General features: G+C 33.9%; 1 protein-coding gene across 5 annotated transcripts; it reads left to right on the top strand.

Moving 5' to 3' along the window:
* Positions 1–173: 173 nt before the first annotated feature.
* On the top strand, positions 174–20,506 carry capn1b (calpain 1, (mu/I) large subunit b). Of its 5 annotated transcripts, XM_065259603.2 has the most exons (24): positions 174–399; positions 904–976; positions 1,398–1,422; positions 2,905–3,151; positions 4,306–4,375; positions 13,168–13,286; positions 13,368–13,501; positions 13,587–13,755; positions 13,946–14,029; positions 14,152–14,237; positions 14,564–14,638; positions 14,719–14,879; positions 14,958–15,127; positions 15,223–15,234; positions 17,338–17,549; positions 17,710–17,749; positions 18,775–18,840; positions 18,931–18,988; positions 19,071–19,135; positions 19,252–19,320; positions 19,403–19,481; positions 19,552–19,665; positions 19,757–19,815; positions 19,922–20,506. In XM_065259603.2, the coding sequence occupies exons 4-24, from the start codon at positions 2,906–2,908 to the stop codon at positions 19,946–19,948; spliced, it is 2,115 nt and encodes a 704-aa protein (XP_065115675.1). In that variant the 5' UTR covers positions 174–399; positions 904–976; positions 1,398–1,422; position 2,905; the 3' UTR covers positions 19,949–20,506. The 5 variants fall into 5 exon arrangements, with proteins under 5 accessions (XP_065115675.1, XP_065115674.1, XP_065115676.1 ...); XM_065259602.2 differs by lacking the exon at positions 904–976; XM_073813471.1 differs by lacking the exon at positions 174–399 and having other exon boundaries at positions 733–976.
* The last annotated feature ends 1,858 nt before the right edge of the window (positions 20,507–22,364 follow it).

Below are 22,364 nucleotides of genomic sequence, written 5' to 3'. Positions count from 1 at the left end.
CCATAAAAGGCACTACCGACTTCCGGTCCTTTCAATAAAAGACAGTAGGCTTGTTCGACTTCATGCGGCGCCGGTAGAACTGACAGGCGGATGATGTTAAAGTGTCGCGAGAGTTACACTTCGTATGATTTCGTTCTCGCGGTACTTTGACGTCATCCGGCTCTCGGTTCTTGCAGCGCCGCATGAAGTCGAACAAGCCTTCTGTGAGACGGTGTTGATTTGGCGTATCAGCTGTCAATCATTCGGCAGCCCTGCCTCATGGGCGTGGCCGGACACTGCGGTACCCTGATTGTTGTGTATATCATCTGTTCTGATTTACTCTCTTCATCATTCTGGCACTTTTACGCTATTTTAAAACGCACGCGGGGGCCTGGTAACCATAGATACAGTTAAGCAGTGGTAAGTTTTGCTAAACTATCTTTTTTTTTACGATGTGTATCTGCGTATATTTATGGTAAAACATCTGTCCTGTATTTCTAGCAAGTGATGAAACTGTTATAATTTCCCAATAGCTTTAATTTCTGAAAGTTTTGAAGACCGTAAACATTACGAACCATAACATTTAAAACGCTATACTACATAGCGGTCATAATTTATATTAAAGTTACTTATTAATTATTCATGCTTGTAGGGTGTGTAACCTTACCCTAGTATTACCCTAGGTTTTTTTAAATACTATTTATAAAAATCGCACAAGCATAGCCTCAAAATAACCGAAATGTTTACAACGTCAATGTTTTTATTTTTAATGCTAATGTTTTTATTTTCTTACTTGCATAATATTTCACACAAATGTCATTTATTTAACTCTGTATATGTGTGTGAATGTATTTAATATTAAAAACATGTATAATAGCAATATATAAAGAATGCATTAGTGGTAATGTAGGCCTTGTTTTTAAGGGCGTATTCATTCATCAACCTAAAACAAACACTGGAGTGCTGATGCCCAGTCTGTCCTATTGACTTTACATCAGTAAGTCAGCTGACATTTAGTATCAGTATGCTGTATTTACATGCCACAGGATCTGCCCCATTGCCCTCAGACAAACTGCATACTAGTTATTTAACTGTTATGTTGTAATACTTTAGTTTGAGGAACTACCACTGCAGTACAGTATAAGGGAAATGTTTAAAAGATTAAGTTAAGATGCATCATTACATCACATTACATATTTTATTTATAAATGGATTGATGGATAAATAGATACTGTGAACAAATATCATTACACAATAATGTGCATATCCTTCCATACCTTGAAATATATATCAAAATACCATGGTATTGCCATCTGATGTCATCAATGTACCATGCAGCATATATTGAGTATAAATCAATTTACATTTGTTGACTCATTTTCAATACTATGTTTATGAATAAACTTTTTTCCCCCAAGCTTGCAGCCCTCACAAGGAGTTAAGGTACATACTTGTTTCAAATGCTGTAGTTTAAAATGTAATAAAGAATATAAAGCTTGCAATGTTATCATGCATAGCTAAATAATGCACAGCTGATGTTCTTCATCTAAAGCTCAGAGAAATGGCTTCAACCGAAAGCCAGGCCATTGTTATCCCCGCAGACCTGATCGGTAACTACATTACAAGACAACAGGAAATTAGCCATTACTAAACCAACCACTCTCTACCGAGTACTAATCGAGTGTCTGGTTTAGAAGGCATTTCTCTTAGCATGCTAGACTAAGTGTTGGCTAAACGCTGCTGGCTTTTATGGGCTAATAACGGCAATGCAGTCTGGCCTTTTAGCAGCACCACTTTGCAGAAAACCCTGAAAGCTGTTGAATTAGCAATGTGAAATGATTGATGATATTTATATGCTAGCTTTTAGTGTGTGCATATGATGTTTTGCTTTTTAGCAGATTGTTAGTTTGATTTCTGCCAAACGCAACCCATGAGCCATTATTGTGTTTTGGGTGAAGGCACTTTGAAGGAAAGGTCCAGGTTCAATATAAGTTAAGCATTATCAACATTATGATCCTGTTTGATATGCTTTCAATTGGCACAGAATGTGTTTAGATGCATCTCTCAGTTAAAAAACAAAGAAAATAGCAATATATATATATATATATATATATATATATATATATATATATATATATATATATATAATTTATTTAAGTGCTATAATTGGGTCCCCAGTGCTTCTATCAACCTAGAAAATGTGAAAAAGATCAACCCAGTAATTTAATTTTGGTAAACCATTCTCTGCAAGCCTGTGAAAAAATATGTAATTGAAATTTGGCTCCCCTTGTGATGTCAGAAGGGGATAATACCGCCCCTTAATCTGCATTATCCAACAACGGCACTGCCATTTAGTGCAGAGATCAGCTCATTTGCATTTTTAAGGACACACCCCAAAAACCCAATGGGTTTCAGGTCAAAAAGGGACAAACCGTTGGGTTAAATTACCCTTGGAAAATGTCCATATTTCACCCAACCATTGATCAAAACAAACCGGAATTTGAGATTAAAACAACCTAGTATAGCTTAATTTATATTTGCCTTTTTGCATTTTATCCTAAGCAGCTTACAGTGCATTACTAAGTATACATAATGTTTTTATTAGTTTGTGTGTCCCCTGGGTTTGAACCCATTACCGCTACCACGATACACGAGCACAGAGATTGGGTTTGTCCTTTTTAAACACAACCATGGGTTGAAAATAACCTAGCATTTTAAAAATGTAAGATTGTATTTTAATACTGAGCATGGTACAGTACCGAGTCGGCCCATAGACTTCCATTGTGCCATTGCGCTAAAGTCGTATTGAACCTGGAACAGTCCTTTAACATTACTCAACACTTTTGTTTGATTCTGTCGAATAAGTCAGTCACCTTGGTACAGTATCTGTTAAAATAACTACTGTCTGTTTATGGTGGGCTACAGCATGTATTCGTTTGGCGGGGTGTCGTCGCGTATTCAGAAGGAGCGTCTGCTGGCAGAAGGGATGGGTACCAATGAGAAAGCACTCAAGTTCCTGAACCAAGATTATGATGAACTGAAGAGAGAATGTGTGGAGAGTGGGAAAATGTTTGAAGACCCCTGTTTCCCCGCCATAGCCCAGTCATTGGGATTTAAAGAGCTTGCCCCAAACTCCTCCAAAACACGCGGTGTGAAGTGGATGAGGCCCAATGTGAGTGTACTCTTCATCAACATGTCATGAATTACGATAAATGTTTGATCAAATATAGACCTGCCTTCTTTTTTATTGTTTTATAAAGCATATTGGGCAATGTTTAGTGTAAGGGATGATTTATGAGCTGTTGTAAACAATCTACAAATGTGTGGGAAAAATATTTTTTTTTACTTTTTTTCGTAGTATTTTTATCTTGCTTTTAGTACAAATATCTAAAATTACTTAAATCAAGATGTATTTTTTGATGAGCAAAATGACATAAGAAAATAAGTTTAGTTTTTAGATAAAAAATATACAATTTAAGTGATTTTGTGCATAAAACAAGCAAAAAAAAATCTTGAAATTTTTCTTAAACACTAAATTCAAGAAAAATTTGCTTACCCCATTGGCAGATTTTTTTGCTTGTTTTATGCACAAAATCGCTTAAATTTGATATTTTTTGGTTTAAAAACTAGACTTATTTTCTTGGGTCGTTTTGCTCATCAAGAAAAAGCATCTTAATTTAAGAATTTTTCGATATTTTTACACTCGAAACGTCCATTCACAATCTCCAAACAATTGATTATTGCTCAAATTCTGTATCTTAGTCTGATACAGACTCAAACATAAGATCTGTTTACACACACACAGAGCTACTTAACTGAACTGCTCTGTGAAACAACCAATCAGAGCAGAGCTCAACATTATTATTCATGACCCTTCCAAATAAGGTAATAATAGACCATTTCATTCTAAAGGCAAATCCTGGGGTATTAAATGGACATTTAAAATCGTCTTTAGATATGTTTTGCACTTAATAAAGCCACATAACTTTAATGTAGATATCAAAGAACAATTTAACCCTTTTTCCAATGCATTCTTTGGCACCTTTAAAGCATAATTATATCTGAGAAACTTCGGAAATGTCAAATCTTGACAACTCAATTGAAAACAATATTTTAAAAACATTTAAAAAAACGTTTTACAATATTCATTACCTTATACCTGTCTGTGTTCACACACAAAATTTAGACAAGCCCCTTTAAATGCTTTATTGTGTAACTCGTGGTGACAGAGACAAAGTGGCACACTTTGACACACTTTGGTCAAGACTTTTAATCTTTAAGTGGTCCTTTGATGTTGCTCTATTGTATATACTTGTGTTTTTGCAGGAGCTGTCAAACAACCCTCAGTTTATTGTGGGCGGGGCCACACGGACAGATATTTGCCAGGGGGCTTTAGGTGAGTATGTGCAGGTACTGTAGCAGTCTGGGTGTGTATTTTTGTGCATGCTTGCACAAGTTATTGTGTGGAATTTCAGTCAGTTTAGTCACTCTCTTTCTGCAGTTTGTATGATAGATTAATACAAAGCAAAACAGTTTATCTAGCAGTATTGCTACTGGTTGTAATGTTGGGGGTCTTGGGATGTGACTACACTTGAAGCAGGCATTTCAGTAACATTTGTACGTACACCCCTTTAAAAAACGAGGTTTGGCATGCATGCCTTAACACAAAGTATTTACGGCTTTGTTTCCACTACAGCAATGTAGTTTTTGTTTAAAATGTTTATATATATGCGACAATATTAAACTGCATTTACACTAATCTGCAAAGATGACTAAATAATAAGCTGTATTACATATGCCAGGCCAGTAGATGGCGATGTTACCTTGTAAAGAAACACTGCACCTTTGCACATACGCATTATCCTACAGAGCGATGAAAACAAACAATCAAGAATTGGTTTAGATGGATGACAATGTAGGATTATTTAAGTGACCCTGAACTACAAAGAGCCTAAAAGTTTGTAAACTTTGTTAGAGGAGTGTTTAAGAGCACCTATTTCATTGCTAAAAAAAATGTATTTTGTGTATTTAGTATAATACAAAGTGTTCGTGTGGTTTATGGGTCAAAAAACACATTATTTTCCGCATACCGTACATTTTTGTAGCTCCAGATTTCACTCTCTTCCTCAAACACACGGATTTGAATTGGCCAGCTAATCTGTACGTTGTGATTGGCCTGAATACATCTGACGTCAGCAGGAAATGTGATGCTCCTTACCATGTTTGAAAGATTTGGTCACAATGCAATGCTGACAGGAATTAACGTACAGGCTGTGAGTCCGAAGCGGGAGGAATTATGATAATGTCGGTCTTGTCTACATCACCAATCCCAGGAAGTAAACTGTTGCCTAAAATCTGTGTGTTTGTTGTAGTCCAATAGATTACCCATAGATTGAATTAACACATTTGGACGACATCATCTTTATCACTGATTCACGTTTACGTAGTGTACACATAGACAACAAGGTCTTGTTATCAAAAACTTGCACTTTGGAATCTGTTTGCATTGTTTGCATTGTCCCAAAACGCTGTTGTCGTGTAAACGAACAGCCAAACCACACAAATGAAATGGTTTACCAATTTAAAACGTTGTTTTGTAAGCGTCCCCTAAATAAATTTTTCAATGTAATGTTATATCGTAAAAGCTGCAGTCGTAACTGTTGGCTCTCTATCGCCATCTCTGTTTGAAACATGAAATTGCAGGTTACTTTACTGCTTACTATGTATTATTGTAATGCTGGTTTAAGGCCGTATGCGTTGTAAAAAATATAAAGATATAGCTGTTCATTAAAGGATTAGTCAATTTTCTAAAAAAAAAAACTTCCAGATAATTTAATCACCACCATGTCATCCAAAATGTTGATGTCTTTCTTTGTTCAGTCCAGAAGAAATTACGTTTTTTGAGGAAAATATTCCAGGATTTTTCTCATTTTAATGGACTGTAATGGACCCCAACACTGAAGAGTTTTAATGCAGTTTAAAATTGCAGTTTCAAAGGACTCTAAACGATCCCAAACGAGGCATAAGGGTCTTATCTAGTGAAACGATTGTCAAATTTGCCAAGAAAAATAAAAAAATACACTTTTAAACCACAATTTATTGTCTACCCTTACGAAAAAGAAGTACACTTCAAGTTAATTTTATTAAGTATACTTAAGTAATGTTGGAGTATAGTTTTAAGTATACTTTATGTAGTAAGTGTACTAACATTTATGTTCTAGTAGTATACTTGTAAGTGTACTGCTTGAATACCGCTTGGGACTAAATTGGCCCACTTTTAGTATATAAAAGTATACTTCTAAGTGTACTATAAGTGTAAGAGTAGTCAACTTTAAGTGTAAAACTAGTGCACAATTAGTTCTTCATTTGTAATGCAAGTGAACTCATGAGTATACTAGTAGTTTTCTAGACTTATACTTCAAGTGTACATGCAAATATTCTGTTAGTGCACTCATAGTAAACTAGAAGTTACTTATTGTGTGCTGCAGGTATACTTCCAAGTGTTCTTTTAATATACTTTTAGTTAACTAGTAGTTTACTAGTCATATACTGAAAGTGTACATGCAAGTGTTCTGTTAGTGTACTCTTAGTTAACTAGTAGGTTACTTATTATGTGTTGCAGGTATACTTCCAAGTGTTCTTTTAATATACTTTTAGTTAACTAGTAGTTTATTAGTCATATACTTCAAGTGTACATGCAGAAGTGTTCTGTTAGTGTACTCTTAGTAAACTAGTATGTAACTTATTGTATACTGCTTGTGTAACAAAGCACTTTGACACTGAGGATCCATCTGCAGGTTTTTATTAAACACACTCATATTCCAACAGGCAAGGTCAAACAACAGCAAACACAGCAATGTAAGGCAGGCAAATCTCGTAGTCGTGAAACAGGCAAAAGGGTCAGGGCAGGCAACATACTCATAAACCGGGTAAAACAAATAAAGATCAATAAATACAGATAGATAAGCAGGCAGGCAAACCACTCAGCAATGACAGCTGGTACAAATCAAGACTTTGCACTGACTGAATGTTTCCAGAGAGTTTATATAGGCTGTCCAATGAGTTTCAGGTGCAGATTAATCAGTCCAGGCATGCGGGATTATGGGAAATGGAGTCCAGAACGAAAGTTAATATTCAGGGGGTTCAGCCATATATATAGATATATATACAACCTCAAATCAGAAAAAGTTGGGACACTGTAGAAATTGTGAGTAAAAAAGGAATGGAATAATTTACAAATCTCATAAACGTATATTTTATTCACAATAGAATATAGATAACATATCAAATGTTGAAGTGAGACATTTTGAAATGTCATTCCAAATATTGGCTCAATTTGGATTTTATTAGAGCTACACATTCCAAAAAAAGTTGGGACAGGTAGCAATAAGAGTATAAAAGTTAAATGTACATAAGGAACAACTAAAGGACCAATTTGCAACTTAATTGGCAACATGATTGGGTATAAAAAGTGTGGCAGTGCCTCTCAGAAGTCAAGATGGGCAGAGATAGTCTATATTCTATTGTGAATAAAATATAAATTTATGAGATTTGCAAATTATTCCATTCCTTTTTTTACTCACAATTTCTACAGTGTCCACTGTAGTGTCCCATTATATATATATTTTTTTTTCTTTTTTTATTGTTTGATTATCTCACTGAGCATACGAAAGATTTAGCTTCAAATTGAAAGTACAATTAAGGTATATGTCAGGTATAAAAATTAATACACAGGAACAATTTATTGTACTTTAAGTGCATATATATATATATATATATATATATATATATATATATATATATATATATATATATATATATATATATATATATATATATATATATATATATATATATATATATATATATATATATATATATATATATATATATATATATATATATATATAGTATGATGTTAAGTTCACTTAAAGTAAAGTTGAGTAGTAAACTACTAGTTAACTTAAAGTATAGTAAAAGAATACTTGCAAGTATACCTGCAGCACCAAATTAATAAACTACTACAGTAGTTTACTAACACTAAAGATTCTCCATGAAGATAATACACATTTGTACTGTACACTACATATACTTTCAAAATTTACTTAAAATATACTGTTTCTAAAGGATGCTAAATAATGTATTTTATAAATATGCTGTCAGTGCATTATTATAATGATAACTTTAACAGATAAAGTATACCTAAAATAAACTTTAAAATAAGTTCAAATTAGTATACTTTAAAAATTGCACAGAACTTTAACTCCAAGTATATTTTTTTAAAGTATACTTTTAGAAAATATATTAAATTATAATTATTTTGAAATATATTAAAAGTTTAATTGTAAGCAAATATGTTGTAAGCATACTTTCAATATATTAAAAGTTGGTACATGCTAAGTTAAATATACTTGAAATACAATAAAGTATATTTATTTTTTACCAGGGCTATTCATATGGCTTTTTGCAGCTTTCTTGATGTAGCTTTCGTTGTTGCATTTTTACTTAATACTTTTAAGTATATGTCAGTAAACAAGTATAGGCCAAATATACTTAGACATTTCGGTCAGTATAGGTCAAGTATACTTTAGTACAATTTAAGTATATTTCTGAGAAGTACCTAAGGTACATTTTAGAGAGGTACATAAAAAGTAAACTGAAAGTATACTTTTTTATTTTAAGTTTAAAAGAAGTATACTTATAGCACACTTGAATAAACTTCTTTTTCGTAAGGGTATCTCCGGTCCTGTGATGCCCCAGTGCGACCTCAAGTAATTTCGTAATGACATAGAAAGGTCACGTGTTACATATATGAAATGCACATTAGCGGACCATTTTAAACAATAAACTGACACAAAGAAATTAATTAGTATCATTCCACATACAACAACGTCAGAATGGTCCTCTTTCTCCACACTTGTAAACACTGGGGCGTAGTTTCGCAAACATCCTCCGTGACCTCTTGACTTGATGACGTATTACGTGAGGTTTTCCTAAAAAAAGAAATTATTCTCGACTGAACAAAGAAAGACATCAACATTTTGGATGACATGGTGGTGAGTAAATATCTGGATTTTTTTTTTTTTATGGACTAATCCTTTAAAAACATTATTTTATCAAACAAGGTGCACATTTATATATCAAGCGGTCACAAGTGTAGTTCACCCATTTATTCCTATGTACTATTTTTGTTATTCAAATCTATATATGTACAGTTGTTACCAAGACTCACATTGTGATCATTAGTAGTCATTAGCAGTTTTTCTAAACATAATAATAAAAACAAAAACTATTACTAATGTTAAATCAAACAAATGTAGCTAGATTCTTGATTTTATAAACGATTTGACCGCTAATAATGGATTTTAAGTGAATCTCTTTCATTACACCACTGTGATTGTATACAGTGTTTTTTTTTTCTCAGAGGAAGTGTGTGTTGTGGGTTTGATTTGAATGTGTGTATTTCCTGACTGCTGGGGAGTGGTTTACGCGATGCCTGAGCCATGACTCACAATGGCACAGATGCAGTCTAACATTAGAGAATCCTGGGATTGCTGGCCGCTTGCCACAGTATGGTTGTGTGTGTTTGTGCGGGTGGGTCTACAGTCATCACCCTCAAACAAAATGAGTTTGTACAGCAAACATTGAGTTGAGCTTCCTCATCCCACCTAGAGCGACTTTTAACTCTTTAGTTAACACACAGTTACTAATGGCGTGGTTCAACCCAACGCAGCCAACAAACAGATTTGTGATTTGAAAAGAACGCTGTTTGAGATAAAAGATGATTTATCATGAGAAAATGTACAATGATTAAGTACTCTTATCTTAATTTACACACCTATACCTTACATATTCCCCTCCCTTCTATGGTGGTGGGTGAAGGTCTCCCCCTGCTGCCTCAGTGTGGTACCTCACCTTACAAAACTGTTCAACTTGTGATGAAAATATCTGAAAGTTGTCACTGTGGCAGTATCTTTTCAAAAAGTATACTGCAAAAAATTACTTTTTTACTTAGTATTTTTGTCTTGTTTTCAGTAAAAATATGTAAAAATTCTAAAATTAAGATGCTTTTTCTTGATGAGCAAAACGACCCAAGAAAATAACTCTACACTGCAAAAAATGATTCTCAAGAAAACAATTCTTAGTATTTTTGTCTTGTTTTCAGTAAAAATATCTAAAAATTCTTAAATTAAGATGCTTTTTCTTGTAGTTTTTAGAACAAAAGTATCAAATTTAAGTGATTTTGTGCATAAAACAAGAAAAAAAAACCGATGGGGTAAGCAAATTATTCTTGATTTTTTTCTTGAATTTAGTGTTTAAGAATTAATTGATATTTTTACTGAAAACAAGACAAAAATACTAAAATTTTTTCTTGAAAATCATTTTTTTGCAGCGCAAACATAGCAAAAATGACTTTCCTACTTAGTATTTTTGTCTTATTTTGTGTACAAATATCTACAAATTCTTAAATTAAGATGTATTTTGTTGATGAGCAAAATGGCCTAAGAAAAAATATGTCTAGTTTTAAGAACAAAAATATAAAATACAAGGAAATTTCTCATTCCCTGCCAGCCTTTTTTTTTTAAGTTGCCCGCCAGCATTTTTGTGATTTTAACAAAAGTTTCACAAAATGCCTTCCAGGAAAATGTTCTTCTATAAATATATAAACATACAAATATATCAAATTAAAGAACAGACCCGCTGATTTCAAACAAACAAACAAAACAGAAAAAAAATTTCATCCTAGTTTTTTTTCTGTTTATAAAATATGGGCTTAAAAAAATAAATGCATTTTTGTGAAGGAATTTTGTTAGAGATCAGATTTAGACTGATTTTCAAAACTTAAATGAAGTTTAAAATTATTTTTATTTATTTATTTAGTTCTTTATTTGACATGGACAATGGACAGTAATGATACTACCTCAGAATTAGCTACAAAGCTAAATTTCATCTGCTGTCCTTGGGCAGGAGTACACCAATTCATCAATAAAATACAATACAATTTAAACACAGTAAAAATAAAAAACAATTTAAACAGTAATATATACAGAGAAATATAAAAACATGTTCACTACATTATATAATTAATGATCACAAGCCTGACATGCCTTCAACCAACCTTTCAGATGTGATTTAAACTGCACAAATGTAGTGCATTGTCTAATGTCAGTTGGTAAATTATTTTTACAAAATGCGCCTCACAATCGCCTCTCAACGATGCTCTTGTCTGTCTTATATTATTGGTGCGTAATGAAATAAATTTCTTTAATGGTGGAGGTGCAAAATTATTTACAATTTTGTACATTAAAATGCATTTGTACAATATAACAAAAATGCTAAAAGTAAATAAGTTATGCATCTGAATAACAAGACAGTGATGATATCTAACAGGTTTCTTATCAAACACTTTTATAGCACGTTTATATAAACTATCTAAGGGTAGATTTTCCTGCTTGTGACCATGAGGTAAATCAGATAGGTTTTTGCAGCGTCTGTTGAAAGTTGATTCCTTATAAATAAAAAATATCTAAGCTGGGGTGTAACTGTAGAGACTATTCTTTTTACATGTTTTTCAAATGTTAAATGAGTGTCTAATATGACTCCAAGATATTTAAATCAGACACAATTTGTAATTTGTTATCATTTACAAATATATCTGGTAAAATCTCATCAATCTTCCTAATCTTAAAATACATACAGGCAGTTTTGTTAACATTTAGTGATAAAGAACACTGGTTTAACCAGTCCGAAATTTTGATCATGACAGCAGATAATTTTTGTGATGCCTGTTCATTTGTTTTGTCGTGTACATAAATCACAGTGTCATCTGCATACATTTGAATAAATGCTTAAGGACAAACAGCAGGAAGGTCATTTAAATACAAACTGAAAAGTAGGGGTCCTAATATGGACCCCTGAGGTACCCCTGTTGAGCAGTATCTGGTTGAGGATATGTGTGTGTTAATCCGAGTGAATTGTTTTTTTGATCTAAGGTAAGACTCAATCCATTTCATAGTTTGCAAAGAAAAGTTAAAATGTGTTAATTTAGATAATAAAGTATTGTGATTTAATGCCTTGTGCAAATCAAGAAACACTGCACGCACAATCCCTCCCTTGTCTAATTTTGATCGTACTTGCTCAACAAAATGACATACTGCAGTCTCTGTAGAGTGCTCATTTGCATTTAAAAGACACACACAAAACGACACATTTTTGCTCACACCTACAAAGTGGCAATGCTAACATGTTCATGCTATGGGTCCTTTAAATGAAAGATACAGAATTTTTGCACCACTATAGGTGCAAAATAACTATATATTATAACTTAAATAATAACGATTTGTACAAAACAATTGTAAAAATTGTTAAAAAGTGTTTCTGAAGAATTTTTATGTTAATCTGCAATACTGCAATAATCCAGTAGATGGTGCACATACCCAATTTATGAAAAAACTGAAGCCAATACGTTATTTATTCATTTTAAACTCTGTGTATGTTTTGATAATCGTTCTGAATCTGATCTCTAACAAAATTCCTTCACAAAAATGCAATTATTTTAGATTTTTGCTAAAAGAATATTTTTTAAGAAAAATGCCCATATTAAAGAGTTTATAAGCAGAGAAAAAATATAGATAGGAAATGTTTTTCCCATTTTGTTTGTTTGTTTATTGTTTGTTTGAAAGCAGAGGGTTTGTTCTTTCATTTGATATATTTGTATGTTTATATATTTTCAGAAGAAAAATTTCCTGGAAGGCATTTTTGAAAATCACAAAAAATGGTGGCGGGCAACTTTTCAAAAAAATGGCTGGCGGGGAATGAGTTAAGGTCCAAAACTACAATGCTGTAGTGTTGTGGATGTTTGTTATTTTGGTCTCTAGATTCGACTCTAAGCACTTGGGCATGCACTCATGACAACACTAAATTCAACTTATCATTTATCTCTTGTTGACATATTGCCTCTTAACTTTTGTGATAGTGACATTTATGCATTTGGGCGATGCTTTTATCCAAAGTGCATTCAAGGTATACATTTTATCAGTATGTGTGTTCCAGGGGATCGAAGTCATGATCTTTGGGCTGCTAACACAATGCTTTAGCAGCTAATCTACAGCGTTTGGTGTTTAAAACCAAATAAAACCAAATAAATGTTATGTACATACATTATATTCAAGTTATATTTCTGGACAGGTGACTGTTGGCTACTGGCTGCCATAGCATCCCTGACCCTAAATGACAGGCTGCTACACCGGGTTGTACCTCACGGGCAAAACTTTACAGATGACTACGCAGGCATCTTTCACTTCCAGGTAACACACATTGACTTACTTCTGCAAAGTTCATATAAAGTATACAGATTTGACTAAATGCACGCTTGGCTTGTTGCACAGTTCTGGCAGTTTGGCGAATGGATGGACGTTGTGATCGATGACCGCTTGCCTACAAAGGAAGGAAAGCTGCTGTTTGTTCACTCGGCAGAGGGAAACGAATTCTGGAGCGCCCTACTGGAGAAGGCTTATGCAAAGTGAGACTCTCCTTTTATCTCTTTTCTTTTTTAGATATGAGTATTATGACAGGTTGAGTTGGTGTATTTCTGTTTGTTTTGATAGGCTGAACGGTTCGTACGAAGCTCTGTCCGGCGGTTCCACCACGGAAGGCTTCGAGGACTTCACGGGCGGAGTTGCCGAGATGTACGAGCTGCGTAGTGCTCCCAAAGATTTGCACCGCATCATCGGCAAAGCTTTGGAAAGAGGTTCCCTGTTGGGATGCTCTATTGATGTAAGTCTCACAACGTCACCCTCAAGCCCGGAGACCCAACACTACGTTGCTTTCATCCAAAGGACTTGCAATAAATTGAAGTGATACATTTTATCAGTATATGTGTGCCGACATGCATGCATGGACTTCGAGGACCATTTGCTGTCTGGTTTATTTTATTGGATAATTTGATTGTGTGTGTGTTTATTAGATCACCAATGCTTTGGACATGGAGGCTGTGACTTTTAAGAAGCTGGTGAAGGGACATGCGTATTCTGTCACGGGTCTCAGAGAGGTCAGGACCGAGTTTTGTCACTTTTAAACATTTATTAATTAAATTAATGTTTATTTAATATGCATTTGTACGTGTTGAACATTCACTATTTGGAGTAGAAATAGTGTTTTATTGCCTCTTAGGTAAATTACCGCGGTAACAAAGAGAGGCTGATCCGTATCCGGAACCCTTGGGGTCAAGTCGAATGGACAGGAGCTTGGAGTGACAAGTAAGTCAGAATGAACAAAATCCAAATTACGTAGTGTTCAATTCAGTGCCAGTCAGGTTATAGTGATAGAATATCAACATACGTATTATTTTTGTTTTATATTATTTTATTAATATTTAAAATTATCATTTCTTTTTATATTTTTGGTTTTAATGTTTAGTTTAATTTTTTGTAATTTTCCTGTTTATTTTTGCCTAATATTGCTATTTTATTTCAGTTTTTCAATTTTTAAAAACAATGCTGGTGGGGAATGAGTTAATTAACTTATCAGCATTAAATATGAATAAAATATTTATAAATAAAATACTTTATTTTGCTTTAAATAGTTCATCAGAGTGGAACGGGATTGACTCTGCTGATAGAGAAGAAATGAACAACCACATGGAGGATGGCGAGTTCTGGTAAATCTCCACCATCTGATTTGCTGTGTAGACTTTCTTTACTGTATCTATTCACATAAAATCTTCGCTTTTGTGTGCAGGATGTCTTTTCAGGAGTTCAAGCGTCAGTTTTCTCGGCTTGAAATCTGTAACCTGACAGCGGACGCTCTGAGCGAAGATGCTCAGAGTTTTTGGAACACGATTAAGTTTACCGGAAGTTGGAGAAAAGGGAGTACGGCAGGCGGCTGCAGGAACCACCCCAGTAAGAATACTGTACATAATAAACCTAATCTTATCCCAAACCTGAAGTATTGCTAACTCTGTTTGTATTTCATGACAGATACATTCTGGATAAACCCGCAGTATAAAATCACCCTCCTTGAGGAAGATGATGATCCTGAGGATGAAGAGGTTGCATGCAGCTTTCTGGTGGCACTGATGCAGAAGGACAGACGGCGTTATCGCAAACAGGGACAGGACATGCACACCATCGGCTTCGCTTTATATAAGGTCAGAGGATAAAGTCACAGATGTCACATATTGCTTTGTTAAATATTATTATTTGTACTAAATTTGTGATTTTTTTTTACATTTCTTTTCTGTAGGTCCCGGAAGAGGTAAGGAACTTTTTTGTGTCGTATAAATATACTCTTATGCCACCAGCTTATCCACACTGCAAAAAAAAAATTTTCAAGAAAAAAATGTCTTAGTATTTTTGTCTTGTTTTTAGTTAAATATCTAAAAATTCTTAAATTAAGATGCTTTTTCAAAAAAATCTTGAACATTTTTCTTAAACACTAAATTCAAGAAAAATTCAAGAAAAATTTGCTTACCCCATTGGCAGATTTTTTTGCTTGTTTTATGCACAAAATCACTTAAATTTGATATTTTTGGTCTAAAAACTAGACTTATTTTCTTGAGTCGTTTTGCTCATCAAGAAAAAGTATCTTAATTTAAGAATTTTTAGATATTTTTACTGAAAACAAGACAAAAATACTAAGACATTTTTTTTCTTGAAAATCATTTTTTGCAGTGTCTCAAAATGACTTTCTTAAAGCAGACATATCATGCTTTTAAATCTGTCCTTTTTACATATAAATCATCTATTTGTGGTCTATGTAAAGCGAAACTGCAAAGCTTGGGTCTGAATTCCTCATTATTATAGCCCCACAGGCCCCCTTTCTACCCCTTTTCTGATGTGCATCTGAGAGCAACTCGTTTTGGTACTGTCTTTTTAAATGCACGTCATACCCTGCCCCCACTCCAGGTTGCAGAGGTGACACTCGGTTAAACTCCACCCCGTTCGGACATTTTTGTAGTTTTATAGCAGAGATACGATTATCTAGCTGCACAGAAACTTTTTATTTACTCGTTATTCACAAAATGTCAACAACGGAAGACTTGTCCACCCAGCCTTATATGTTCGCGGCAGAGTCGGAAACGGACTGAGAGGAAAATGAAGACGACGAACCTGCAGAACAACGTCTTCATATGGAGGTATCGCAATGGTGTGAGGCTGCAGCCTCCGGAGGTCGCATATCTAGGCTGCATACGTCATCAAGACGGTCTTATTTCAGAATATTAACAATTATAAAGTTTACTATTATTCTTAGTTAATCGTAAGTTGTTGTAATATGCTCATGACTTGCAAATGTGATGCTCAGTTAACTTAAACCAGGCTTGATGCCCAAAAGCGATCTCCGCAGGCTGCAGCCTTCGGAGTGAGAAACAGCACTGCTAAACCATGACCACCGTGTACTTTACTTTTTTACTTTAAGTTATAAACTGCTTACCGAAGTGCTCTGCTCGTCGTCTCCAAAGAAAGAAGTAATTGACCCCTCAATCAGACGAAGTCTATCGGCAAATCCTTCTTTATACTGGTGGAGATTGGTGAAGTAGTTATCCTTAAAGTGCCTCGGGCACACAAAAATGACTTTACCCACAGATGTGAGTACATTTCTTACGCTCTCGTAACTTCTGCATCCTTGAGCTTGGACTACAATATCGCAGCGAGAAATATAAAATGGCGGATTGCTCGTAGTGTTGGGCTGGAAGTCGATGTCCTTATTTAGCAGTTCCGCTGCAAATACTGTGACGTAATTGTTCAAAAAACGTAATAGATAATAGAAAAATCAGAACCGGTTGGAAAATATGACCAAAACAGAATATAAAGATATCAACAAAGCACCTGAAGAGACTAATTTCAACTTTTATGTACTTATAAACACTACAAATATACAACAAAATGCATTTAAGAGCCAAGAAAGTGGATTTAGCATGATATGTCTCCTTTAATTAGTATTTTTGTCATGTTTTAAGTACAAATATCTATACATTTTTTAATCAAGATGCATTTTCTTAATGAGCAAAATGACCTAAAAATAAATAAATAAGCTTTTAGAACAAAAATATCAAATTTAAGTGAATTTGTAAATAAAACAAGCAAAAAAAGTGTTTAAGAAAAAAGTTTTTATGCTTTCCCCATTGGCAGATTTTTTTCTTGTTTTATGCAAAAATTCAGTTAAATTTGATATTTTTTGTCTAAAAACTTTTTTTAGGTAATTTTGATCATTAAGAAAATGCATCTTGAATTAAATATGTATAGATATTTGTACTTAAAACAAAACAAAAATACTAAGTAAGAAAGTCATTTTTTGCCTTGTTTAAAATATACACACTGCAATATAACAAACTCTAAGTTCACTGTATTTGTTTTTTAGTATCAAGGCGCTCAGAGCGTTCACCTCAAGAAGGAATTTTTCCTGCGCCAGTCCTCATGCGGACGTTCACAGAGTTTCATAAACCTGCGTGAGGTCAGCGCAAGACTGAAGTTGCCTCCGGGCGAGTACCTCATCGTCCCGTCCACCTTTGAGCCCAGCAAAGAGGCCGACTTTGTTCTCCGAGTTTTCACGGAGAAAGCCACTGAAACACAGTGAGTCACGCAGATTACACACCCCAAATTAACCAATAGTAGAACTAATACAAAAACAAAATATTTATAGCACTTTCCAATAAGGACTATAGTTTGTGCAGAACGGTTACTTTGTATAGACAAAAACTAATTCATACTTTGCTTTTGTTTTTTATTTTAGAGAGATGGATGATGAAATTTCATTTAACCTGGAAGATGAAGTAAGGAGTTTATGTACACATCTATCTATCTACATAGGCTGAGTTTCGAGTTGGGTGCACTGCAAAAAATTATTTTATTACTTAGTATTTTTGTTTTGTTTTCAGTAAAAATATCTAAAAATTCTTAAATTAAGATGTATTTTCTTTTTTTTTTACTTTTTCTTTAACTTTTTTTCTTTTACTTTTTTCATAAACACTTAATTTCAGAAAATGTTTCTTATTCCATTGGCAATTATTTTGGCTTGTTTTAAGCACTTATTAGCATAAATTTTATATTTTTTGCCTAAAAACTAGACTTATTTTCTAAGGTCATTTTGATCATAAAGAAAATACATCTTAATTTAAGAATTTTTAGATATTTTTACTGAAAACAAGACAAAAATACTAAGTAAGAAAAGTCATTTTGTGCAGTTTACTGCAATACTTGGAAATTAGCAAAAGAGCTTCATGGTTTTTAAATATGATTTAAAGAATTAAAAGTATTTACTTACGTTACACAGTTTACCAATTTAAATATTAAGATTAGACAAATAATTATGATTATAAGATAAAATAAGATTAGACAAAATCATAATCACTGCAAAAAATGTTTTCAAGAAAAAAAAATAGTTTTTTTGTCTTGTTTTAAGTAAAAATATCAAAAAAATCTTAAATTAAGATGCTTTTTCTTGATGAGCAAAATGACCCAAGAAAATAAGTCTAGTTTTTAGATCAAAAATATAAATTTTATATAAATTAAAGTGATTTTTGTGCATAAAAAAGCAAAAAAATCTGCCAATGGAGTAAGCACATTTTCTTGAATTTTTCTTGAATTTAGTGTTTAAGAAAAATGTTCAAGAAAAAGCATCTTAATTTAAGAATTTTTAGATATTTTTACTGAAAACAGGAGAAAAATACTAAGAATTTTTTTTCTTGAAAATCATTTTTCGCAGTGTGGCTCTGGTTTTGGGGGGCAGTGCCCCCCCTGGCCCCACAAACTCTGCATATGTCTGTCTAACACGTACATATTTGAATTTGTGGATTAGGAGGAGATTTCCGAAGCAGACATTGATGAGTCTTTTAAACGAATGTTCGCTCAGCTCTCCGGCGAGGTGTGTATCTGTCTACATTGGTTTGGTGCTAATAATAAAGCATCACAGTGTGCATTAGATCAAACCTGATCTAATCTTTCTTTTATGCAGGACATGGAGATATCCGTTCATGAGTTACAAACCATTTTGAACCGAGTGGTCTGCAAACGTAAGCATTAGATATTTTCACATGCTCACTTAGATTCGATCCGTGTCTATATATAAATATCCTGCTGTTTTGTGTTCTCCAGACGGCGATCTTAAAACAGACGGCTTCGGTATGGAGTCGTGCAGATGTATGGTCAACCTGATGGATGTATCCTTACATCATCTTAACATTGTTCACATTACCAACTGCCTTGCATTGCACCACTTACTTTTACTTTCTAAAAATCTAGTTTATATCGTAAAAGCTTAACTGATGTGACACAGAAAGATGGCAGCGCGCGGCTGGGACTCGTGGAGTTTCAGATCCTTTGGAATAAAGTCAGGAAGTGGCTGGTGAGCAGTTTACTGAGGCTTAAATGATACCAGAGGATTCTGGGTAGTGCTATCAACTTATTAACACACGTGTTGGTTGCAGGGAATTTACAGACAGTTTGATCTGGATAAGTCTGGCACCATGAGCTCGTACGAGATGCGGCTGGCTTTAGAAGCGGCTGGTAATAATAACAAAATCTCAATGTTATGTTTGATCTGTGTGTATGTGCAAACCATTTCTCTCGTTTCCAGGGTTTAAGCTCAACAACAAGCTGCATCAGATGCTGGTGGCGCGATATTCAGAGGGAGAGATGATTGATTTTGACAACTTCGTATGTTGCCTGGTCAAACTGGAAGCGATGTTTAGTAAGACATTCATATTATGATCCTCAGGCTTTAATAGCGATGCTAGTTACTAACATTCCCCTAACTATTTTTCATTGAATGTATCCAACAGAGGCTTTTAAAGAGCTGGATAGAGAAGGGACAGGGGTCGCACAGCTCAATGTCTGTGAGGTGAGTTGTCATTTCTTAAAAAAAAAGTTTAGATACGTTTGCCGTCTAAAACTAAATATTTGAAGTTTGTTATTGTGATGTGATGCATCTTTTTTCTTCTTTACAGTGGCTGTACATGACCATGTGTGGTTGATGTGTGGAAACAACCAGACCTCGCGGGAATTCAAACGTATTTTCACACGTGAATCGTACAAAAATGTACGATTATTAAAAACAATAATGATACCCCTACAAACAACGTCACGGGCAAAAGCAAATCATACAAAAAATGGTCGTACAAATTACTACAAATAGCCACCTCGTAAAATACATATGGATTGCCATGAGATTATGTTGGTGGAGAAGATCATTTAATGCTAAACAAGAAGGGCCAAAATCACAACCACAACTACAGCTTTATAGCCATTACACCAAAGGATGCCAAAGCAATACATAACATACTGCCTTAAAAACACACCCAACCTAACCAATACACTGCAAAAAATTACTTTCTTAGTATTTTTGTCTTGTTTTCAGTACAAATATGTATTTTCCGATGACCAAAAACAAATTATGAAAATAAGTCTAGTTTTTAGACAAAAAAGGTCCAGACAGGCTCACCCCTAGTTCAAATATCTACATTTTTTTTTAAATTAAGATGCATTTTCTTAATGAGAAAAATTATCTAAAAAAATGTATCTAGTTTTTAGACAAAAAAAAAAAAAACATAAAATTTAAGTGAATTTGTACGGAGCCCCTAAGGGGACATGGAGCAAAAATTAAATAAAGTTTAGTTTCATGTGCTCACGTGAAAATTTCATGTGCAGATTTTTTTTAAAGTTTAGTTTTAACTTTCGCTTTCACGTGCGCGCGCAATAGTTTCAGGTGAGCACGCAATAGTTTCACGTGCTCGCGCAATAGCTTCCGGTGAGCACGCGAAACTAAACGTATAAAAAAAATCTGCACATGAAAGTTTCACGTGAGCACATGAAACTAAACTATAGATTTTTTTACTCCAATGTCTACTTAGGGGCTCGGTAAATTTAAACTTAAAACAAGAAAAAACACTGCCAATTGGGTAAGATTTTTTTTTTCTTAAATACTTAATTTAAAAAGAAATCAAGAAAAATTTGCTTACCCCATTGCCAGTGTTTTTTTTTTTTTTTTGCATGTGTTAAATACAAATTCACTTCATTTTATTTAATTATTTTGTCTAAAAACTACATTAATTTTCTTAGGTCATTTAGCTCATTAAGAAAATGCATCTTAAATTTGAAATGTTTAGATATTTGAACTAGGGGTCCTAGATCCTAGACTTGGGATTGGGCATTGAGCCGATCTGGACCTTTTTTGCTCGATCGGGTTTTGGACTAACGGGCCGATCCATATCCGATACTGTGCATTACTCGTGGTTGTTACTGTCATGCAATAGACGGTTTCATCGGACGCACGTGCGGTGACGCGATTACTGTCTGGTTGGAACTTTACTTCCAGTTTCAGTTTTTTTAATGGTTTGACTAGATGCTAAACTGAACTCTTAAACAAATACCTCATCGAAAATAACAAATGTTTTGGTTTCCTAAGTAATCTTTGTGTTTATTTTGCTTGTTATATAAATAAACTACATTTAAAGTAGGGATGCACCGATACCGATACTGGTATGGGGTATCGGCCTCGATACCACATTTTCTAAAGTACTCGTTAAAAGTCCCCCGATACCTGGAATCGATACCACGGTCTGAGAAATGTCTATGTTTGAGTGGCGTGTAAGGGGTTAATGCCTCTTGTGTTGTCCAAAGAGGCAGAGTTTACAACAAACTGGAAAACTAGTCCTTTGTTTTTTTGTTAAATTATATGACTAAAGCTGTTACCTGTAAATTTAAATCATGTTTTTTTATTAAGTACTCGGTATCGGCAATTACTGAAATGCAAGTACTCGTACTCGTATTCCAAAAAAGTGGTATCGGTGCATCCCTAATTTAAAGTACTTTGTTGTTATTTATTCTTAGCGGAGTTTACCGGAAGTTCCGTGTTGACCACGAAAGCCGCTTGTTTATGTTGTTACTGCTGAAACCGCCTATAGAAAAGTCAGACTATTATAAAAGCACCATAAACGTTTTCATACACTATATTCCAAGTCTTCCTAATATATTCAACAGCTTTATGCGAAAAACAAATGCATATATGAAGATATTTAAGAACGCTTGCTTATATTCTTTTAACTTTCATTAAGTTAAAAATCTTTCAAGTTTTTTATACTTTACATGACATTCTCCTGTTTTGTGTGTGTGTATATGTGCGTATACATATATATATATATATATATATATATGTGTGTGTGTGTGTGTGTGTGTGTGTGTGTGTGTGTGTGTGTAAACGCACACACAATTCTAAATGGATCAAGAAAAATAGTAGGATCAGATCGGATGATACTGATCAGTATGGAAAAAGTGCGTATTTTTTCATTTGTACTAAAAAAAAACAAGACAAAAATACTAAGTCAGTCATTTTTTGCAGTGTACTGGTAGCTTTGAGGACATCCTTATTATGCAATTACAACAACAGAACTG

This window comes from Paramisgurnus dabryanus, chromosome 24 (assembly GCF_030506205.2).
Source record: "Paramisgurnus dabryanus chromosome 24, PD_genome_1.1, whole genome shotgun sequence".
Classification (NCBI taxonomy): domain Eukaryota; kingdom Metazoa; phylum Chordata; class Actinopteri; order Cypriniformes; family Cobitidae; genus Paramisgurnus; species Paramisgurnus dabryanus.
Note: the sequence above shows the minus strand (reverse complement) of the source record. Positions and strands in the feature narration are given on the sequence as shown.